At 38.1% G+C, this 18,880-nt stretch overlaps 2 protein-coding genes across 10 annotated transcripts in view; both read right to left on the bottom strand.

Moving 5' to 3' along the window:
• Window positions 1–907: 907 nt before the first annotated feature.
• On the bottom strand, window positions 908–4,111 carry LOC129729502 (intraflagellar transport protein 80 homolog). 4 transcript variants are annotated; one of them, XM_055688114.1, is made up of 4 exons: window positions 2,804–4,111; window positions 2,361–2,740; window positions 1,178–2,301; window positions 908–1,116 (listed from the first exon to the last, which is right to left on the bottom strand). In XM_055688114.1, the coding sequence occupies exons 1-3, from the start codon at window positions 3,596–3,598 to the stop codon at window positions 1,227–1,229; spliced, it is 2,250 nt and encodes a 749-aa protein (XP_055544089.1). In that variant the 5' UTR covers window positions 3,599–4,111; the 3' UTR covers window positions 908–1,116; window positions 1,178–1,226. The 4 variants fall into 4 exon arrangements, with proteins under 4 accessions (XP_055544089.1, XP_055544087.1, XP_055544086.1 ...); XM_055688112.1 differs by having other exon boundaries at window positions 908–2,301; window positions 2,804–3,621; window positions 3,749–4,111; XM_055688111.1 differs by having other exon boundaries at window positions 908–2,301; window positions 2,804–3,758; window positions 3,823–4,111.
• Window positions 4,112–17,133: 13,022 nt separating this feature from the next.
• LOC129727459 (uncharacterized) overlaps window positions 17,134–18,880 on the bottom strand; it is a 175,778-nt gene continuing 174,031 nt past the window's right edge. For all 6 annotated transcript variants that reach the window (XM_055685318.1, XM_055685317.1, XM_055685316.1 and 3 more), the window contains exon 6: window positions 17,134–18,067. In XM_055685318.1, coding sequence (XP_055541293.1) covers window positions 17,922–18,067 — 146 coding nt within the window. In that variant the 3' untranslated portion in view covers window positions 17,134–17,921. The remainder of the gene's footprint in view (window positions 18,068–18,880) is intronic.

The raw sequence follows: 18,880 nt of genomic DNA, 5'->3' as shown, positions 1-18,880 counted from the left end.
CGCTGCGCGTGAACAAAAGTCGAACTAATTTGTATACTGGTAATATGATAATGACGGCCAGGTGGCGAAAGGTGATGCACTTTTTTTCGTTATCCTTGTATGGTCCTTCCATCAGATTTTCAATATCTTGGCACGGTGCGGTCATCTAATTTTCAATATCCCCATATGGTGCTGCCATCTAGTTTTCGTTCTCATCTGGCAGATTATACACGATAAATCGGTTTTGCTAATAACCATAGTTTTTTTGCGAATTTAAGTTATCAGATGGCAGCACTAACCGTTGTAAATGTGTCGTGGGCAAAATGTATGAAAAATTTGCTTTGCAATTCGGCAGGAATACTGGTAATATTACACTTTACCGATGGATTATTGTAAAAAAAATACCGAACGACTTTTTTTTGATTAAGTGTGATACTTTACTTTTTGGATGTGAAAATAATCAATCTATCTTCAATGAGCACTGGTACCAAAAACCGGCTCACTGGTAAAGACTGATGGACTTCCGAAAGTTGGCGCATCGCCAAAGGTTGATGCACCACCGAATGCGGATGAATTACTGAATGTAGCTCCACCACCAAATGTGGCTTTTTCAAAGCAGATGGAGTTGGAGAGCCAAAGCCAGGACAAGTTACACTCCCACTAAAAGGTTGACTAAATGCACCACCGGGAGATTCATCAAAATCAAAACTGAGAGATGTTTGATTACATATGTGCATTTAAATAAAAATTATCAAAACGCCGCTGATGACCTGGCAGCCAGGCTCACTTCCGATGTTTATTTTGGGTGTTCTTAGAGACATAGTTCTTCGTCAAAAATTAAAAACTAATAAATGCACATTTTACCCCAAAGCGTCGAACACAAATTAAGTGAGTTGGATCTTTGTTCCTCTCAAATCTACACCATTCAAAAACTGTCAATGGTGGATTTATTTTAGTATGCCAGTTTAAAATTAAACATCTAAAAAATACGTTATGGAAACATAATCTTCATTGAAATGTAAAAATAGGTTCTTGCCGTTCACTGTTCAAAGATTCCAAATGTTGACTACATCTACGTTTCAAATAATCCATAGCGAAGGTCCAATTTTTTTTTTGGCATTTTGGCATTGATTCCTGCTGTATATTTACTGTGAGCTGTATATTTTACCTATACATTCATTACACTAGATTTACTAACCTACTTCTTTTCTCGACTCAAGTTGCGAATAGTAGACATTAAATTAGATCTATTGCAAGCTCAAAAAATTAGGATCGTGCTCTTCCCGACCCAGCGCCAATAAATAATTTTTCCTCTCCTTCAGCACCAGCTTCAAGTCGGTGTCATTTTTCTGCGCAATGTCTAACGCACGACTCCAGCGATGCATTCTCAGGCAGAATAATATTGCCTCATGAATTTTCTTATTGTGCAGTAAAATAATTTCCGCTTCCTGAATACGCCCATTCATGATCGAGTTCTCGGCCATCTGTTCTGGACTAGTTGGGGCGAGATCTTTTATGTAGCTTAAGTAGCTAACCTTATCTACTTGTAAGGCCGCCGAGAACGCTTCTTTGCTAATTTCCAGCTGATTTCGTTTCGATGCCATCGCCGCTAACGTAGCCCAAAGAACTTGATTCTGAACTAGACGACAAAGTTTAAGAGCACGTTCCCATGCATTGTCGGCGAAAAGCTTGTGTAAAATTACGCAATACATCTTCACTGAAATCGTAAATATTGCCCCAGAACTACGTAGAGTTACGTTGGCCCCTTCGAAGTTCTCCAGCGTGATATTTTTACCAAACTCGGTGGTATCGAACGTAAACGATGTTAAAGCAATCAGAGTGGGATCCGTACAGGCTTCACCCGGACAGTACCAAACACTGTAGCACGAATCATGTAGTCCCACGAGAACATTAGTGTCACTGGACCACATAACTGTACAAACTTGAGTTCCGATTTTATGGATTGTATACTCTGGACCATTTCTAACACAGGTTATGAATAGATCGCGGTTCACATCTATGAACACTAAGTACTGATCATCCGGATTACCAAAGCGACAGACTGCTAACTCTACCAGTGGGGATTTGTTTTGGATTGTGTAAGGCTCTTCTTGTCTAGTGGCCCCAGGTAGGAGATCAAATACATGAATTACTGTTTGGTCCGAGTAGTCTCGTATTGCGAGCGTATCCAAGCCCAATGAAATGCAGCGAATGCTCAAATGAGGAATCTGGGATTGTGACGCGGGAAACCGCGGGTTCAGGTGCAAGCGTCCTGTATAGGTGTAAATCCAGATTGAACTATTATCTACCAGGAGAAAATTTCTGTAAAAAAAAATTTGTATCAAGTATTTTATGCAGTAACAAACCAGTAACAACATTACTTTTTTCCCAAGATGATAATTTTGATATCAGCTCTGCCATCAATAATGATCGGTGTGTTGAAATAATTCTCGTTGAAAATATGAACCTGATGAGCAGTTGCAACAACGAGATGACCATAGCCAAGTTCCCATTTAATTATCCGATCGGCGAAATCAAGAGTATCGTGCGTTCTGGTGATAATGTCGTTAAGCGTTATAGTTTTTCTACCGCTTGTTAGTGCCTTCAGGTTTCTATTTCGTAGTTCACGCTCGATTATATGACCAAATAACAAAATTCCGGTGCTAGTACCGGCCGTTATTTGCGTTCCATCTGAAGACCATACAATATTGAACAGAGATCCGACTGTTTCTTGGTTGAACCTGTTGATACTATGGGCCCACTAGAAAATGGAAAACATCAAGTTATTTTTTTTATTATGAATATAGGTAATTAGCACAATTACCCCTGAATAGTGACAAAGCTTTAGCATGTTGAATCCCCCTGCTGCTAATAGTTCTCCATCAGGACTGAAATCAAGTGACGTAATCGCATAATCGTCACTAACGCTCGTGTAGATGTTGGCACCGTTAACATCCCATATTTTATACCGACAATCTTCTCCGCCAGACGCAATCAAGTCAGTGTTATTAGACCACGCGATACACATAACCAGTCCATCATGAGCTCTCCACTTCGTCAGTTTACTATTTGCCGCGAGTGGTTTCACGGCTACAAAGGGTCCCTGGCAATATGCGATTGCTGCCGCAGTTGGTGCCCATCTAGCGCATCGAATCTGTCCCTCGTTCTGTACGATCGTGGAACGTAGCATTCCCGAACGAGACCAAATCTTGATAGTTCCGTCTTCGCCGGCTGTCAATAATCCTGCTCCATCTGGGCTCCAACGACCAGAGACGATAGTCGCATTGTGTGCCGCAACATTTCGCTCTACTCTTGCGCTTTTATTCAGAATTATAAACCTGCCATCAGCACTACAAATCAGTAGCGTGTCGCTTCCCTTAGAACTGGCACCTCCGGAACTACCCACAGCAGTTCCCTTCGGCTGCAGCCAGTGCAGATCGGTTGGACTGAAATCGTCCGGCAGTTTCGCAACCTGAATAAATTCCCTATTGACGGTGGTCCATCTGTACAGTTGATGATCATCGTTGCAGCTGTAAATTTCCTCGTTGTTACACCATCCGAGAGCAAAAATGGGCTCCTTTGACTTCGGTTCCTTAGTTTGATAAATTTTAAATTTCATTTCGGGATTCAAGACCAGTGAACCTAAACACAAGTTAACTACACTAAATTAGCTGTTGTGAAACCGTTGCCTAGGTTACGCGCGCCCCCAACGTAGCGCATGCAAGATTGACCATTCCGATAAGACGCATTGCCGGAAATAAACACTTACATGGACAACCCTAAAATACTATTGATATTTTCCGGAAAAATCTAACAAATTTTTGAAACGTATTTATTTTATACCTAGTATTCATTGTGATTCAAGCGTTACAGATGAGGCTACAATCTTTACGCTAAATCCTCTTAATGTCACCTGTTATACCTCTTTCGTGAGACGTCAGCTGCATTTTCTGACGAGTCTTTCGAATAAACAAATAAAGACCTATATCGTCGTCATAAACTCGTTGCTCGGATGCTTTTAGCTAAATTTAATGTAGTTGCATTCTTCGCAAAGTATCAAACACCGACAAAGCAGAATAAAATTCAATGGTTTGTTGGATTAATCAAACCAAAACTAGTGAATATGAATGCACAGTGTTTAATTCTGCCATGTTCTTTGGATTGATAAATAATTATTCAAGTAACAATAAGTAACGCAGACTCAACTCTCCTTCCCCCCCTCATGCGTTATGTAATTTGTGTACGACGCCTAATGTGTCTAATAGAGAACTTGTTTATGATAACAACACTCTATTTCCTATTTGAGGACTCGAATTAACTCTATTTCCTCAAAAACTAGATCCAATAATACTTACGTTATCACAATGAAAGGTCTTATAGGGTAACCGCTCCTATATTCATCTTAGTACCTATATTCATCTCATCACGCCTTTTTGATCAATTTATCGTCAAATTTTATGATATTTGTAACGTAAAACTTCAGCCACTTGAGAAAATCGAGAAGCAAATAGATTTACTTTGAAAAATTTGTAGAAATTTGACGGTAAACTGGACAAATGAGAGAAAAAAGATGAATATAGGTGCACCAAGCTGTTGAGATGAATAACTTTATAACTCTGATTATATCAAATTTATTATATTGATCTTACTCTAAACATAATATCGAGGCCCTATCATAAGTTCACGAACAGACAAGCATAAAAAGGTATGTTAAACAAAATTATCAACAAGTTCCAGCGAAAAATCGTAGGAATCAACAATTCCGAAGAAGTTAAAGTTTGAAAGGAATCTTTTTTGAAAATGTGGTAAAAAAGCGCTCGTAGTGCTTGAGATTTGTCGTAATGTTCACTGATTGTGTGGATATATGTCTGCATTGCTACTATTCATGCATTTCCTGCTATCTAAAGATTGTTTTTCATGCTAAAATATTAATTGAAAATAAAGTGTATTTTTGGCGATTTTTGTTGCATACAAACAATCGGTTCAAGCAGATTCAAAACAACAAGTTGCAATATATAAAGTTTTTTTTATTTTGTTCCCAGATTAGTTCTAAAGATGACCAAATATTATAACAATACATTTTCTTGTTATTTTTGCAAGTTTTTCCTCGGAGGCAATGTTGAGTCCCAATATTCTCCACAGCGTATTACATATTTCTTCTTAACAAAAACCCAAGACGTGAAGTAACATGCTAATTTTGACAATTTCATAAGTCATATTCCTCGTGGACTAATTTTTAATGATTTTAGACCACCTTCCCTCTCAGTGGATAATTATTCATATATATTCTAAAAATTTTGTATGAATCTTGGACATTCGCCAACATAAACTGTTCACGTAGAATGTGAATCGTCCCCAAATTGCTTTCCATATTTATAAACTCGTTTAAGTCGTTTTAGGTTATTCAATTTAGTGAGAGTAGCAATATGTTACTCCAAATTCATCAAAACAATAAAGTGATCAAAGTCACCCCGGAATGATGATTGGTGTAAAATTTTTAAAGCATATTTATAAACAGCAAAATTGTTGCTAAACTTTTGCACTAGTGACTGAGTCTTTCTCAATGCATGCCAGTACTTATTTTAAAAATATCAAACAATATTGTTTTCAGTATATTCTGAAAATATTTAAGATACAATCAAAAAAGTGATCAAAGTCACCCCAGTTTACGGTAATCATATTCATGAGAAGAACTTTTGATTACCATCAGCAGCATTGCAGTTTTTCCTCGATTGCATACGAACAGAAATTTACGAATAGAAGTGTACTGCTGCAATCATACACGACGAGAGACCTGCGGCGCTCTGCTTCACATATACTGTACGGTACTGTTGCTTTTACAAGCATGTTCATGGAAGCTAACATAAATTAACCTATTGGGACAAAGGGAATTTGTTAATTTTTTTTTTTTTTTATATTGATACAGAGAATATGACAGGGAATGGTTGGTGTCAATTCATGCCGTTTGTGCTAGGAGGGCTCGCATGTGATTGGTTTATTGTTCGTGTGAATTTGTTTTTGACACATTTTATCAATTTTACCGCTCAGCAATGAAATAATGATGCTAGCGTATTACAATATTGTCCAACATTTTATCTTTTCAACAACATATTGGTTATTGTTATCCAGCATGTGGTTAGGTTTAATTTACAATTCTGCAGAATGCATCCAAGTATAGAAAACAAAGGCGTAGTTCCACGTCAAAAAATGGCGTCTAAAAAACATTGAAATTTTTCGGTTTTTCAAAAATTCTAAATAGCGCCATTGTAGCTCCTTTGGGTGAAATAGGTCCAAACTCGTACATTACAAATATTATTAATTTAAATTCACGGTTTATAAGTTACTTATCTTATCAATCCGAAAAAGGCTTTGCTATATCTAAGAGCCGACACCAGGCTGCGAAGGGTAACCTTTCACCATTGTATGAGTGAATTTGTACTTGTTTCTGACGTCTCTGACACGTGTAGTAAGTAGAAACGAGAACAAAGGTCAGTGCGTAAAGAAAGTTGTTTCAAATGGTTGAAATTGGCGCTTGAATTCTTTTTTCTGTTATACGAAAAATTTGTGACGTATAATCGAAACTTGAAATAAATTTCATTGATAAACTGCCTATAATCGCATACCAGTCCCATATGGATTTTCATCGTTTTTGAGTTAAATATCAGATTCCATCTTTTCCTTGCTCTACTATCGATTAAGGAAACAAAAAACTATGTTTTATTTGAAAAAGTCAGAAATAAATGTGAGGTCAAATTGTCCCATCTTAAAAATAATCGCTTATCAGTCTCACCAAATGTTTTACCTGAGTATGGCCATATTTTTTTCTTCAATCCATATAATAAATACTAGGTGCTGTTTTTCAAACTTTTTACTGTTAAAAAAAAATTAAATAATTAAAAAATGCAAGGTTATTTCAAATAAATTCCACACAAAAGCTAATTTTAGGTAGACACTGAAACTGCAACTTTTTCTGAAAGTTAGTTCCCGAAAGGTTATTGGTTTCGTCAATCAGAAGAATAATAGCCTTGAGCAAAGCTGGTTTCTGTAAAGGGTTATTTTCCTGTGGATGATCTGCTCGCTTCAAATGATCATTCAAGTTGAAATTGTCAGAACTCAGAAAAAATCGTTCTTAGTTGCTTTGCTAAAAACAGCTTGTACTTCTTTTCATTGCCGTCGTCTTCCGTCAAGTCACTGTTGTAATGAAATTGGAAACTTCTTTTTCTCAATACCACTTTTCCAATATGCCAAATGCACGGGCTTATGCGGAATTATTCTATTTAGTACGTATTGCGAAACACTGAAAACGTAAAAATAGGGAATTATTCAGTAGTATATCCAAGACATTAACCTGATATTTTGCTTTTTCAACGACGACCTTAAAGTCGGGGTAAGTAATGGGTGAACGTCTCCGCCATTCTCCATGCAGCATGTTTAGAAGCTGTCTGCGGCCATAAACGTCTGCCCATATTCAAGATACTTCAGAAAAATATGACTGCTCCTACACCGAGTGGTTGAAAGTGAGACTGGTATGCGATTATTTTGCTACCCGATGGCCTAAATAATCGCATATCAGTCTCTTCCTTATTTTTCATTGTAATTTTCACGGAAAAGGCAATACTTTGATGAAGAAGTTATGATTAAGGTCTATTTCATTACATTATGACGAAAAAATTAGAATAACCCGCACCAAACAAGTGAAATACCCGAAACAAGAAAAATATCTTCAAGCGCTGTTTTCTCAACTCGGTGATTTTCCAGATGGAACTGATATGCGATTATAGGCAGTAAAGGTTTGTATAAATTATTTTTAATCATTGGTATGTATTGCAAAACCCAGGCCTCCCAGCTGGTCTCGAGGTACGATGCTGGTCTAACAAGCCAGTCATCGTAGGTTCGAGTCTCGGCTCGGGAGAGACTGTTAGTGCCAGTAGGATCGTAGCGCTAGCCCCGCAATTGTCCTGTACACTTAACAGTTGGCTGCGAAGTCTGTGTATAATAAACAGAAGGTCGAGTTCCGAATCGGAATGTAGCACCAAGGCTTTGCTTTTATGTATTGCAAAACATCGTAAATTCAATCGATAAGCATAAAGTTATTTACAATTGAAAAACTAGAAAAATTTAAAATGGATTAACTATGATGAAAAGAAAACAATTTCCATTAAGATACGAGACTATGAGTATACAACAAGATAAATGTGAATATGTGGGTGTATGACTCTGATAATAAAATTAATGCTAATAACGAAAAAACAATCCGAATTTTTTTTCATTTTGATAGTATATAAGCCACTTTTGCAAGTAAATGAACGCAAGTAATGGATAGAAACTACAGTTTTTATTACTCTGGACCACTTCCACATAAAAAAGGGTTTCTGATATAAAATTATAGGGTTGACCTTTGGAACACAAGTGTGTGGAACGCTTGTGATTCTTATAAAACCTCTGTGCTATTAGTAGGGTAGGGAACATATTCTAAGCAGCATTAGGAACCGCCTGTGTATTCAGACGAAATACTCGAAATGTGTTGGGTGAAATTCAAACAGTAGTATATCAATCTGTTCTTTATCGTTTTCTCTGTCAGAACTTGTTTTCAAATTGTAAAACTAAGTTAGCACACTTTAACAATAATCAATTAAAGTTACCTATCGAGGAACACTATCCAATCACCCCAAACCCATTTTAAGCAGTTTCCACCTGTTTTGCAGGGGTTCTTTCAGCACCCGAAGTGGCTCCTGAATGGCTGCAATATAGGTCGATTTGTTTCAAATGATGTTTGTTCACAGATTTTTCGTGATTAACGGTATTTCTTATATTCGTAAGACAGCTAGACAATCAAAGTTTTCGTTTCCATCATTGAAATTATCGATATCAGGGATGTTACGGATGTGATTTTTCAGACATCTGCAGATGCGGATGCGGATGCGGATATGTGGTTACGGATGCAGATATTGATGCGGATGTCAATTTTAATGCGGATGTCAATTTTAATGCGGATGTTCCGCATTTGCGGATGCGGATACGGATATCCGTTAAATCCCTAGTCGATATTGATCAAAAGGCAGAAGTTTGAGGCCTGTTTTCTGCGACTGATTGAAATAGGTGCTACTGCTTAAGCCGTTTCTTACCCTAGTTCTAGAGTTGATGAATTTTTGACTTTTGTCCCTTGTTACCATACATTCAACGCACTGTGCGAAGCCGCGTTTCTGTTGAGTCGTTATCTAGAACCATTTTGACTGAACTTTTGTCCGACATCTGTCTCCGAAACTTGCACTGTTCACTTCACTCTGTCCATCGTCGCTCTGACCAATCGCGTAAGTTGGTCCAGGAATCGGATCCCACACGATCACGCGTTGACGCATCCTACCCAGTATTACAAAACCGGTTCTCAGCTCGTAGGTAGCGCTACAGCTTTGATAATTTCCACAAGCTCCTGTCTCGCCGGAGGACCATCGTGTCAGCTCTGTTACGAGTCCTACGCTGGTATCAGGACGTTGATCAGCTGCTCCAAACATGGTGATCAGACATGGTTTTGAACTGCACCATCTACACCAGTGGTTCTCAACCTGGGTTACGCGTACCCCTGGGGGTACTCGAGAGCCTTCAGGGGGTACGCTAAAGAAAAATCAGTAATGGCGGACAAAGCAATTTTTCTGTAAAATACTTTATTTGTTTTTTCAATCCTGCTCTTAAAACATGACTGTAGCCAGGGCCGGATTTAGATGGTGGGGAGCCCGGGGCAAATTTGTTTGGCCCTCTTTTTCTTAAAACATTTAGAGGTAACGTTCTGGAAGGTGACGAGCAAAAAAAAGGTCGCCTCAGGACTAGGGGGGCCCCTTGAATCGGGAGGCCCGGGGCATTTGCTCCCTTTGCCCCCCCTCAAATCCGGGCCTGACTGTAGCAATCAAACAAACCATAGTTCAATTTGAAAACCTAAACAAGACAACCATAACATGATCTACCACTACTCTCTCCCACTCTGCGAAAATATTCCAAGCCAGGGGTACAATCGGTATGAAAAATATCGCCAAGGGGTACGCGAACAAACAGAAGGTTGAGAACCGCTTATCTATACGCTCGGATTGGCGAAGCATTTTCTTTGCCGCCGGATGATGGTTTACGCGCCAATGATCGCGACGCGTCGCGACGGTTTAAAAGATACCCATTTTGAATTAGATGTTGTCAACACAAAGCTGAAACCAAAGGCGGATTTTTCAATAACGATCCGATCATTATCTTAATGTCATCAATGTCTCTATGTTCTACGAGCTTTCGATAAAACATACTTAGACGGCCCAAAACATCAAGAAAAGATCGTCATCGGGGATGCAAAGGCACAGGTTGTACAGAAGTAGCTCTTCCTTCCGATTATCGAAAGATACAGTCTTTATTCTCCCAGTAATAGAATTGCCTGAGGTTAGTGAACTTTGCCGCAGCCAGAGCTATGGCAATCTGTAGCACATACATTGTGCGAAAAGATATACGGAAACACACATGGCAACATCCTAATGGCAAGGCCTGTTGCCTGATCGACCATATTCTGGTTGAGGGTATGCATTTCAAAGACGTCATCGAGGGGCGAGGCCCAAACGTCGGCTCAAGTTACCATCGTAGTTGAAACGATTCGCGCTTGGTTAGCCAATACAAGTCGAATACTTGTAGGAATATAGGTTGGGCATCCAAAGGATGTCACCTAACGGAGTTGCTGCTGAGAGCATTCAGAAAGTTGATGAGCGGATTGGTTGACCGGTGGGAGACCTGAACGAATAGGGGAAGCACATCTGCGATATGGTCAACATTACAGCGTGATAGGTATTGGGCAGAATCACAGAGACCCAGCAAAAAGAGATTCCACCAACGGAGAAACGCCAGCACTGTGAAAAATATCGTGCTTTTCCAGGCACGACACGAGAAGTTTCTAGGAAGTGATAATGTTGCGTTTATTTAGGAACCCAACTGTGCCAATTCCTGTCATGTACAACGATATGAAAAGGAAGATGATGCGTTGGAAACAACATTTCGGGGTGTTGTTGAACGCCGGAAAGGATAGAGAATACAGCCGTCGATAGAAACTGAAGAAAAATTTAGGAGGATGAGCCGGGAGGAGGAAACTGGGATGAGGTCAGGGAAGCTTCTAAAGAGCTAAAAAACACAAAACAGCTGGGAAGGATAGGCTCCCAGCTGACTTGAAAAATTCAGAGAAGTAATCTTGTAGACTCATCATCTGTTTACAGACTTCAAAGCGGTATTCGATTCAGTTAAGCGCAACGAGCTATGATAGGTTATGCTTGAACATGGTTTCCCGGCAAAACTGATTGTGCTGAATCGTGCAACCTTTGACAGTTTCTCATCATTCGTTAGGATTGTAGGAGTCATTTCGGACGTGCCATAGGACGGTCTAAAGCCAGGTAACGGGCTTTCGAAACTGTTGTTTAACGTTGCCTTGGAGAGTGTCGTACGGAGCGGTATTAACCGCAGACCAGTGGATGAGACTTTCGTACCTTTTAGAGGGAAGCAGCGAGAATTGGAATTATCATAAACTCTACCAAAACAATGTAAATATTGGCTGCTAGAGGGTGTGGAATTAGTTCGTTGAGTCTTGGTACTGAGATTGTGATAGATGGGGGTATCTATAAAGTACCTTGGTAGTCTCATGACGAGTGGCAACGATATTAACCGCGAAGTAAAGAGATGGATAACATCCACAAAAAGGACCATTCGCGGTTTACAAAACCAGCTGAGATCCCACCTCAAGCACGTCCGCACAAAATTTGCGCTCTGGAACGATGATTCTCCCGGTAGTACTTTACGGTCATGACTGTTGGGTAATCAAAAAACTTTTAATACTGTTCAGGCATGTAGCTAGTGTGTCTGTAGGTAACATTCCAAATTTAGAAAACAACAAATTAAAAACAATCAATCCTGCTCAGGCACCACCAGGCATTTCAAATGCTAGTCTCCTTTCAGGTGAAAAATCAAATTCAAACAGCAACAAACCTTTCGTGTTTGGTGCTGAAAAGTCAGCCAGTGGTGATTTAGGTAGTCCAACTCCCGAGCAGATTTACTACATTCAACAATCCATGCTGCAGTTAATGTCCGCTTTGTTGAACTGTAACCGGATGTACGACGCTGTTCAAGTAGGTATAAAATTTACAACTGATTTATGAAATTGAAATTCAGCAATGACTTTAAATAATGCTGCAATTTTCTAAATTGGAATGTTCGCTCTTCAAAAGCGAAAGAAGATGAATTTTTTAATTTTTTAACAGTCCATGATGTGTATATTGCATGTTGTGACTGAAACGCTTTAAAAGCCTAATATAAAACTAAAAAGAAACCCCAATTATATGGTTCACAGGTTCGATAGGATTGATGTTGCCGGAGGTTATGCAATAGTTATCCACTGTCGAATAAAACATCGTGTTATGCCCATTTTTGAAACGAAGGTTAATGAAAGTTTGGGTATTGGAATCGAAACAGATATTAGCGTTTTATTTATAGCCGCAGTGTATTTACCTTTTCAATGCACTGGTGAGCAGAAAAATCATTTCAAGGGAGCTTTACAAAAACTCACGAGAAATAAATCTAAGTTTTTTATCATCGGTGAATTTAATGCAAAACATCGATCGTGGAATAATGCTCAAAACAATTCCAATGAATAAATATTGTTCAACGATTGCTCGGCTGGATTTTATTCAGTTTTATTTCCAAATGCTCCTACATGTTTTTCTTCTGTTAGGAATCCATCCACAACTGATTTACTATTAACAAATCAAAGTCATTCATGCAGTGACTTATGAACCCATGCTGATTTTGATTCTGAACAAATTCCTGTAACTTTTTTAAATTCCACTAGGCCTGTGTTTAATTACCACAAGGCCAATTGCGATCGATATCGTACCACGTTCGAAGAAAGCTTGAATTGTGATATTGTTTTACAAAATAGTGCTGGATTTACGGAGCATGAAATGATTTGTGCAGTTTAATTCTCAATGCCCGGAACTTATCAGTGCCTGAGGCTAGAGTGAAATTTAATACACCAATTATTGACAATGAGCTTCAACTTCTTATACGTTTGAAGAACTTACGGAGACGTCAATATCGAAGATCTCAAATTTCATGAGATAAGTTGAACAACTAAAACCATATCCAAATCTTTCTGGAAGCTTTCGAGCTTTCGTTCTTAGGAAACCTTCAAAACCATTCCAGTCCTCAAAGATGGTGACAGCATATTTCTTACGAATGAACAAAGAGCTCGAAAACTTTGCTCAGCAGTTCGAGAGTGTTCAAAATTTCAATTTGATCGTAACGAATAACGAACAAATTGGCATGAGAACCCCATATTTGAAAAAAAATGGCGCTTACGTCAGTCTGCGGGATTACGGCAGACAAGCCTTCGTGTCATATGCAGTAGGCTGCAAAAAAGTCCAGATATATTTTCTTCATATTTGCAGAAATGGAAGATATCTCCTAATGCATCGAAAACACAATTAATTATTTTTCCTCATAAACCAAGAGTTTCTTTTCTCAAACCCACCAATAATCATGTTGTTAAGATGAACGGTGCAATTTTAAATTGGTCTGATCAAGTTAAATATTTAGGACTAATTTATGATAAAATCTTTCCTTCAAGAAGCATATTGTGAAAATCCAAACAAAATGCAATAAATATATAAAATGTTTGTATCCTCTTATCAACAGAAATTCTAAACTTTGTCTCAAGAATAAACTGTTAATTTACAAACAAATATTTATAGCAGCAATGTTATATGCAGTCCCTATCTGGACAAGTTGTTGTACAACCAGAAAGAAGATGCTTTCAGAATAATTCAGAAAGAATTCAGAATAATTTTCTAAAAATGGTATTGAAGCTTCCTCGCTGGTTTAACACGAATGACCTACACACTGCTGTAATCTCGCAGACTGACGTATGCGACAGCGACTAATATTTTCAGTACGAAGCTTTTTCCAAAAATGTTTGTATAATAATTGTTAGGACGAATTTCAACAATCTGATCAGTACATAATGTATTAATATAATCACAACACATTGCCTAACGTTTGATTTGTGGAAAAAGGTTTATAACTGAAGTTATGTTACCAACGTCATTTTGTTGTAGAAACAGCGATTTTTATTCCACTGTTTCTACAACCGATTGACGTACATCCATCGTAGTATGCGATAGAGATGGTCGGGTATGGGAAATTTGTTACCCGTACCCGACCAATCGAAAATTTTCAAACCCGTACCCGACCCGAACCAGAAGTCTGGTTTGTTTAAAATACCCGTACCCGACCCGAACCCGAAAAATATCTATTCCAACAACCCGTACCCGACCCGTACCCGAAAGAAAAAAACGCCGAAATTGCTTGAACCCGACCCGTGCCCGACCCGTCCTGGAAAAATACCTGGGTACCTCGCACGTTATATGCATTGATTGTCATATGTGGTTTCTCGAGATGATGGCCGGAGTTAGACAAGAACCGAGTGTGAATGTGAACGAATGTTAATGAACCCAGAGTTCTAGGCGGATGGTCCACTATAAGAAAGGGATCCACTATGTCTGCATGTCTAGTAAAGTTAAAAAAACGACGAGTTTATGTGAACATCGCAGCAAACTGAAATCTAAATATTATAATAAGGTCAACGTTAATATTGTTTATAACTTGAGAAAAATTTAATAATCCATTTGCATTTGCCGAAACCCTTTAATTTTGAGTACAGATTCGATGTCATCGATTCAATCTAAAAATCGGTATAACTCAGATATTTCTGTACATGCGGCATCCCTGGTCACAGTGCAACCAAGACTATGCTATCGCTGTCATATCTCATATACATATTTGCTTCGTACCAAACATCTCAATGCACAGTGGGGAATCGGTGGCCACCCGCCTGAAATTTTTTTTTTACTTCAGCTGTTTCATAATATTTTTCCATTGTTGCTATAACATTCAAGGGCTTTAATCCAAAATTTGGGTGCAATATCATAAGATCTGATTTTTTATGACTTTTCGAAATTTGGCATACTGACTTTTTTTGACATATGTTTCTAAAAAACATTATTACTTTAAAACGCTCTGCAGCTTCAATGATAGCTTGGATTTTTTAGGCGTCAAAGAAAAAGTTGATTTGTAGTTAGTGTATATTACCTATTTTGTTTTAATTTAAAAAAAACTTTTTTTCACAAAATTTGGCTGTGCCAAAGCTACGTTATTTGTTTCTGTGAGGAGGACGCCCTGTGGCGTTGCTTGTGGTTGAAGATATAATTCTATTTAATAAAATAGTAAGGGGAAAAGTGCCAAAATCAATAAAAATTAGGTCACGTGCTTTATGGACGGCCTCAAATAAAAAATGGAATGGAGATTGGTGTTCAGCACCCCAAAATTAAATAAATATCATATTTTTGTCGCATTTATCCACACTTTTTTGCTTAGCCAGCCTTTGTATTAAGTTTCCTTACTGTACAATGCTTCGCGGTTTCCCTGACAGATATGAAAAAAGCCCGGCAAAAATTTCAATTAACTCTAAACGGTTGCAGGAAGAACTATTTACTTTCACATTAGAAAAAGATAGCGCGATGTCATTCCCTCGGTACAAAGACTGCCGACAACTGTCAGAATAGGTATTGGCCGATCTCTCGTTGAGTGAGAATGGGCAATTTCTGCTCCGATCTTTCCGATTATCGAAACTAAGAAAACACCTAGGTTTGAAATGTTAAAAATTAAATTCTCATAATGCACGAAAATCTAATTACCCGTACCCGACCCGTACCCGACCAATTGAGAATTTTTCAAACCCGTACCACACTCGAACCCGAAGCCTTGCTTTTTAAATTACCCTTACCCGACCCGAACCCGTAAAAATTTTTTTTGCGTTACCCGAAACCCGACGGGTTCCGGTCGGGTACGGGTTTCGGGTAAAAATACCCGTACCCGACCATCTCTAGTATGCGACAAGTCATAATTACAGACGGTGTTATGAACAGATACAAAGAGTGAGGTCGAAAACTCCAAGTGAACCGTCAAATCGAGGCTCCAAGTGTGCAAAGTAAACAATCTCAGGAGTGTTACTTTGCGTACAAATCAGTATAATTGTTGTGAACCACGTGCAATTATGGTTTGAACGGAAAATGTGTTTGTTATGCTTGTATTATGAGTGATGCATTGAAAATTTAAAAAAATGTATAAACAAGCTTTGAAACTCAGTTACATATCCTTACAAAGTTTCGGAATTTCATTACACTTTCTAGTGCGTATGAAAAGTCATGCGAAATTAAATGTGGTTGCCAGAATTGTTTGGAATAGAATATTAGCAAAGGGTTGCCATATTTACTGCTTTTCTCTTTGCGTATCTCTTTATAACACAGTCTCTAGTCATAATGCGCCAACATACTCAGTCAAATAGTCGCGATCCGAGAATACATTTTCGGAAATGAATTTAGTTTGGAATATAAGAGCATTCGTGGCCTCTGCCATCTTCTATCTGCACTTCCTCCGTACAAAAATCACAAGTGCGCTTTAGTTGTCCACGATCATTGAGATTTCGGAATCGGCCATTTCTGGCTCCTGTAACGTTTAACCTCAATACGTGTATAGACAAGCATAGTTGTCCCATGTTCTACACAAACCTTATTCACGGTGGAACAACTATGCTCAAAACGGATGTATACCGTTTCACCTCAACCAAAAACCAAAAAAAAATATTGTTTATTTTATCCTCATTTAAATCAGTGGTCATGTGATTTGAAAGACGCATATCAATGCAATTCAATCCAGAAACCAATCGTTGCCATGTCCTACTCCGAATCATCCAAAGTATTTGTCCTGAAAGGGTTTCGACAATATCTGCTATTTTTTCTCTTTCCGATTGATCCTGCTTGGAATAACTGATTAGAATCCAATAATAAATAACACTATTTTTTTTCCAACCAAGTGATTTTTTTATTTGAAATTCGTGATCGTTATAGCAACGCTCTCCCTCTATGGTTGGTACCCGAGAAAGCGGCTGGTTGTCATAATGTTTTTTTTTTTTTTCGTTTTGGAAACATAAGAGTAAAACTGCGTTCGACTTTCGTTTGGAAAAATCATCACGACTATTAGCTGTTTGGTTTTCGCGTTTGTTTTGCGCTTGATGTGCAAAATAACACCGGCTGGTTAGTGAATAATATTTATTGTGGATTTTGAACGTTCAGCATTGGTTTGTGATAAATATATACTATGGTTGTTAGTTGGATTATATAGAATGTAATTCATTTAACTAGCATCAAGTTTTTACCTCTGAACCGAAATCTTATCGCATTTTGTCATTGTGATGTTTATTTTCAACTGCTAGTTACAATACAACAAAAGTGTCTGATATAGCCCTTAAAACTAGGAAGAACTTTGATCTTGAGCGTTCTCCTGAAGGCCTATGATAAGGTGTCTGATATTACAATCATTCGCAATGATAGCCATAATACACTAAATACTATACACATATTGAATTATTTTAAACATCATTTAAATTGGGGAAACATTAGTATTCGAATTCGATTAAATATTTGTTTGCGTAATGTAAGTTTCTTGTTTTTTTTTTTATTTCAGAATTTTTTTGTGTGATTCCATTCCCATGAATATTTTTTAACAAAATTACGGAGAAATATTTCTGCTATGAAATGTTTGACAACTATAAAGACTTTTGTTAAATCCATATTCCAGTTTCCATTATTCCGATTGTTGATTGCCGTTAATCCGTTTTTTATTTTGTTTTTTTTTTTTATTTCATGTATTCACTGCAATAGCATTTACTAGGGTAATCTAGTCACTTAAACCGTTTTCCATGCTTGTATTTCCATTGCTTGCAGGTTCTGATTTTCCAAAATTTAGTGCTCGAGTTACATATATCATCCGTGAAAAACTGAGTCGGCGTCCATTGTGTGCATATGCCAGGGTCGTTTATGGCTTTAAACCGATGAAACTTTACTCGGTTGAACGTGTGTTTTAAACAGACAGGATTTGCCATTGTTTTTACAGTCGTCATTGGCGTTCTGGTTTACGCTGCGTTTTCGCTTCGTAATCATAAATCGCTTCTGGTGATAGAATCCGGGCACTGAAAGAGAAGTATAGTATAAGTGATTTTTTACTTGTTTGTAGTAACGATACATCTTTAAAATGGTCAATGTTTTCGTACTAGTGGATAAAACAGTAAATACCTAATAGATAGAAACTTTGTACATTACTGGTGTATTATTACAAAATAAGCGTGTGCAAACTTCGCTTGTTGCTTTGGTTTAATCGGTTTGCTATGCGAATATTCGGTTTTGGAATGAAATTCGTAACAATATCACGTACTTGAGCCTTCGTAGGTCTCAACCTGTAGTTGGAATGCGAATATGAGGAAGAATGTATTGGAGTTGCACACTATTCATTCACGTCAATTCGCTTCTGCGAAGGTGTGATTGGTATTCTTTGATGTAGTTCAGGAATTATTATTTAACATGAACGCACTGAAGCGATAATCAGAAGCCATGTTTGTGACTACTGAAACTGTTGGACAGAATAGCTAAGCTAGTTCCACGAACTCAACACTATCATTCTTTCGTGCCTCTATGCGATAGCAGCAAAATACTAATCTAGTGTTACTATTTTTAGTGGATTGTGTTCTCAAATCTCTTCTAGAAGCCATTCTTCAAACTTTCACATTTTATTAACAATTAACTAGGGTATCGAACGTCTTCGTCAGTGGTTTTCTTCGGCAGTTTTTCTGCAGCAATCTTATGCAAAAGGGGGCCGAAGAAAACCACTGACGAAGACTTTCGATACCCTACTACTACTTTGAACAAATTTTCAAAAAATCATTGTTCGGATGATGCATTACATCACGATAGTACCACTAACACTATCTGCAGCCGTGTTCGCGCTG

The sequence above is a fragment of the Wyeomyia smithii genome, chromosome 3 (genome assembly GCF_029784165.1).
Source record: "Wyeomyia smithii strain HCP4-BCI-WySm-NY-G18 chromosome 3, ASM2978416v1, whole genome shotgun sequence".
NCBI lineage: Eukaryota > Metazoa > Arthropoda > Insecta > Diptera > Culicidae > Wyeomyia > Wyeomyia smithii.
The sequence above is the reverse complement of the archived record's forward strand: the minus strand, read 5'-3'. Positions and strand labels throughout refer to the sequence as shown.

What these genes read in the sequence shown, in the direction of transcription:
- LOC129729502 (XM_055688110.1), bottom strand. Translation starts at nt 3,598, where the DNA reads ATGAAATTTAAAATTTATCAAACTAAGGAACCGAAGTCAAAGGAGCCC. An exon ending in AGCTTTGTCACTATTCAGGG is followed by an intron (nt 2,741 to 2,803) that starts GTAATTGTGCTA and finishes TCCATTTTCTAG; the next exon opens with TGGGCCCATAGTATCAACAG. An exon ending in ATTATCATCTTGGGAAAAAA is followed by an intron (nt 2,302 to 2,360) that starts GTAATGTTGTTA and finishes TTTTTTTTACAG; the next exon opens with AAATTTTCTCCTGGTAGATA.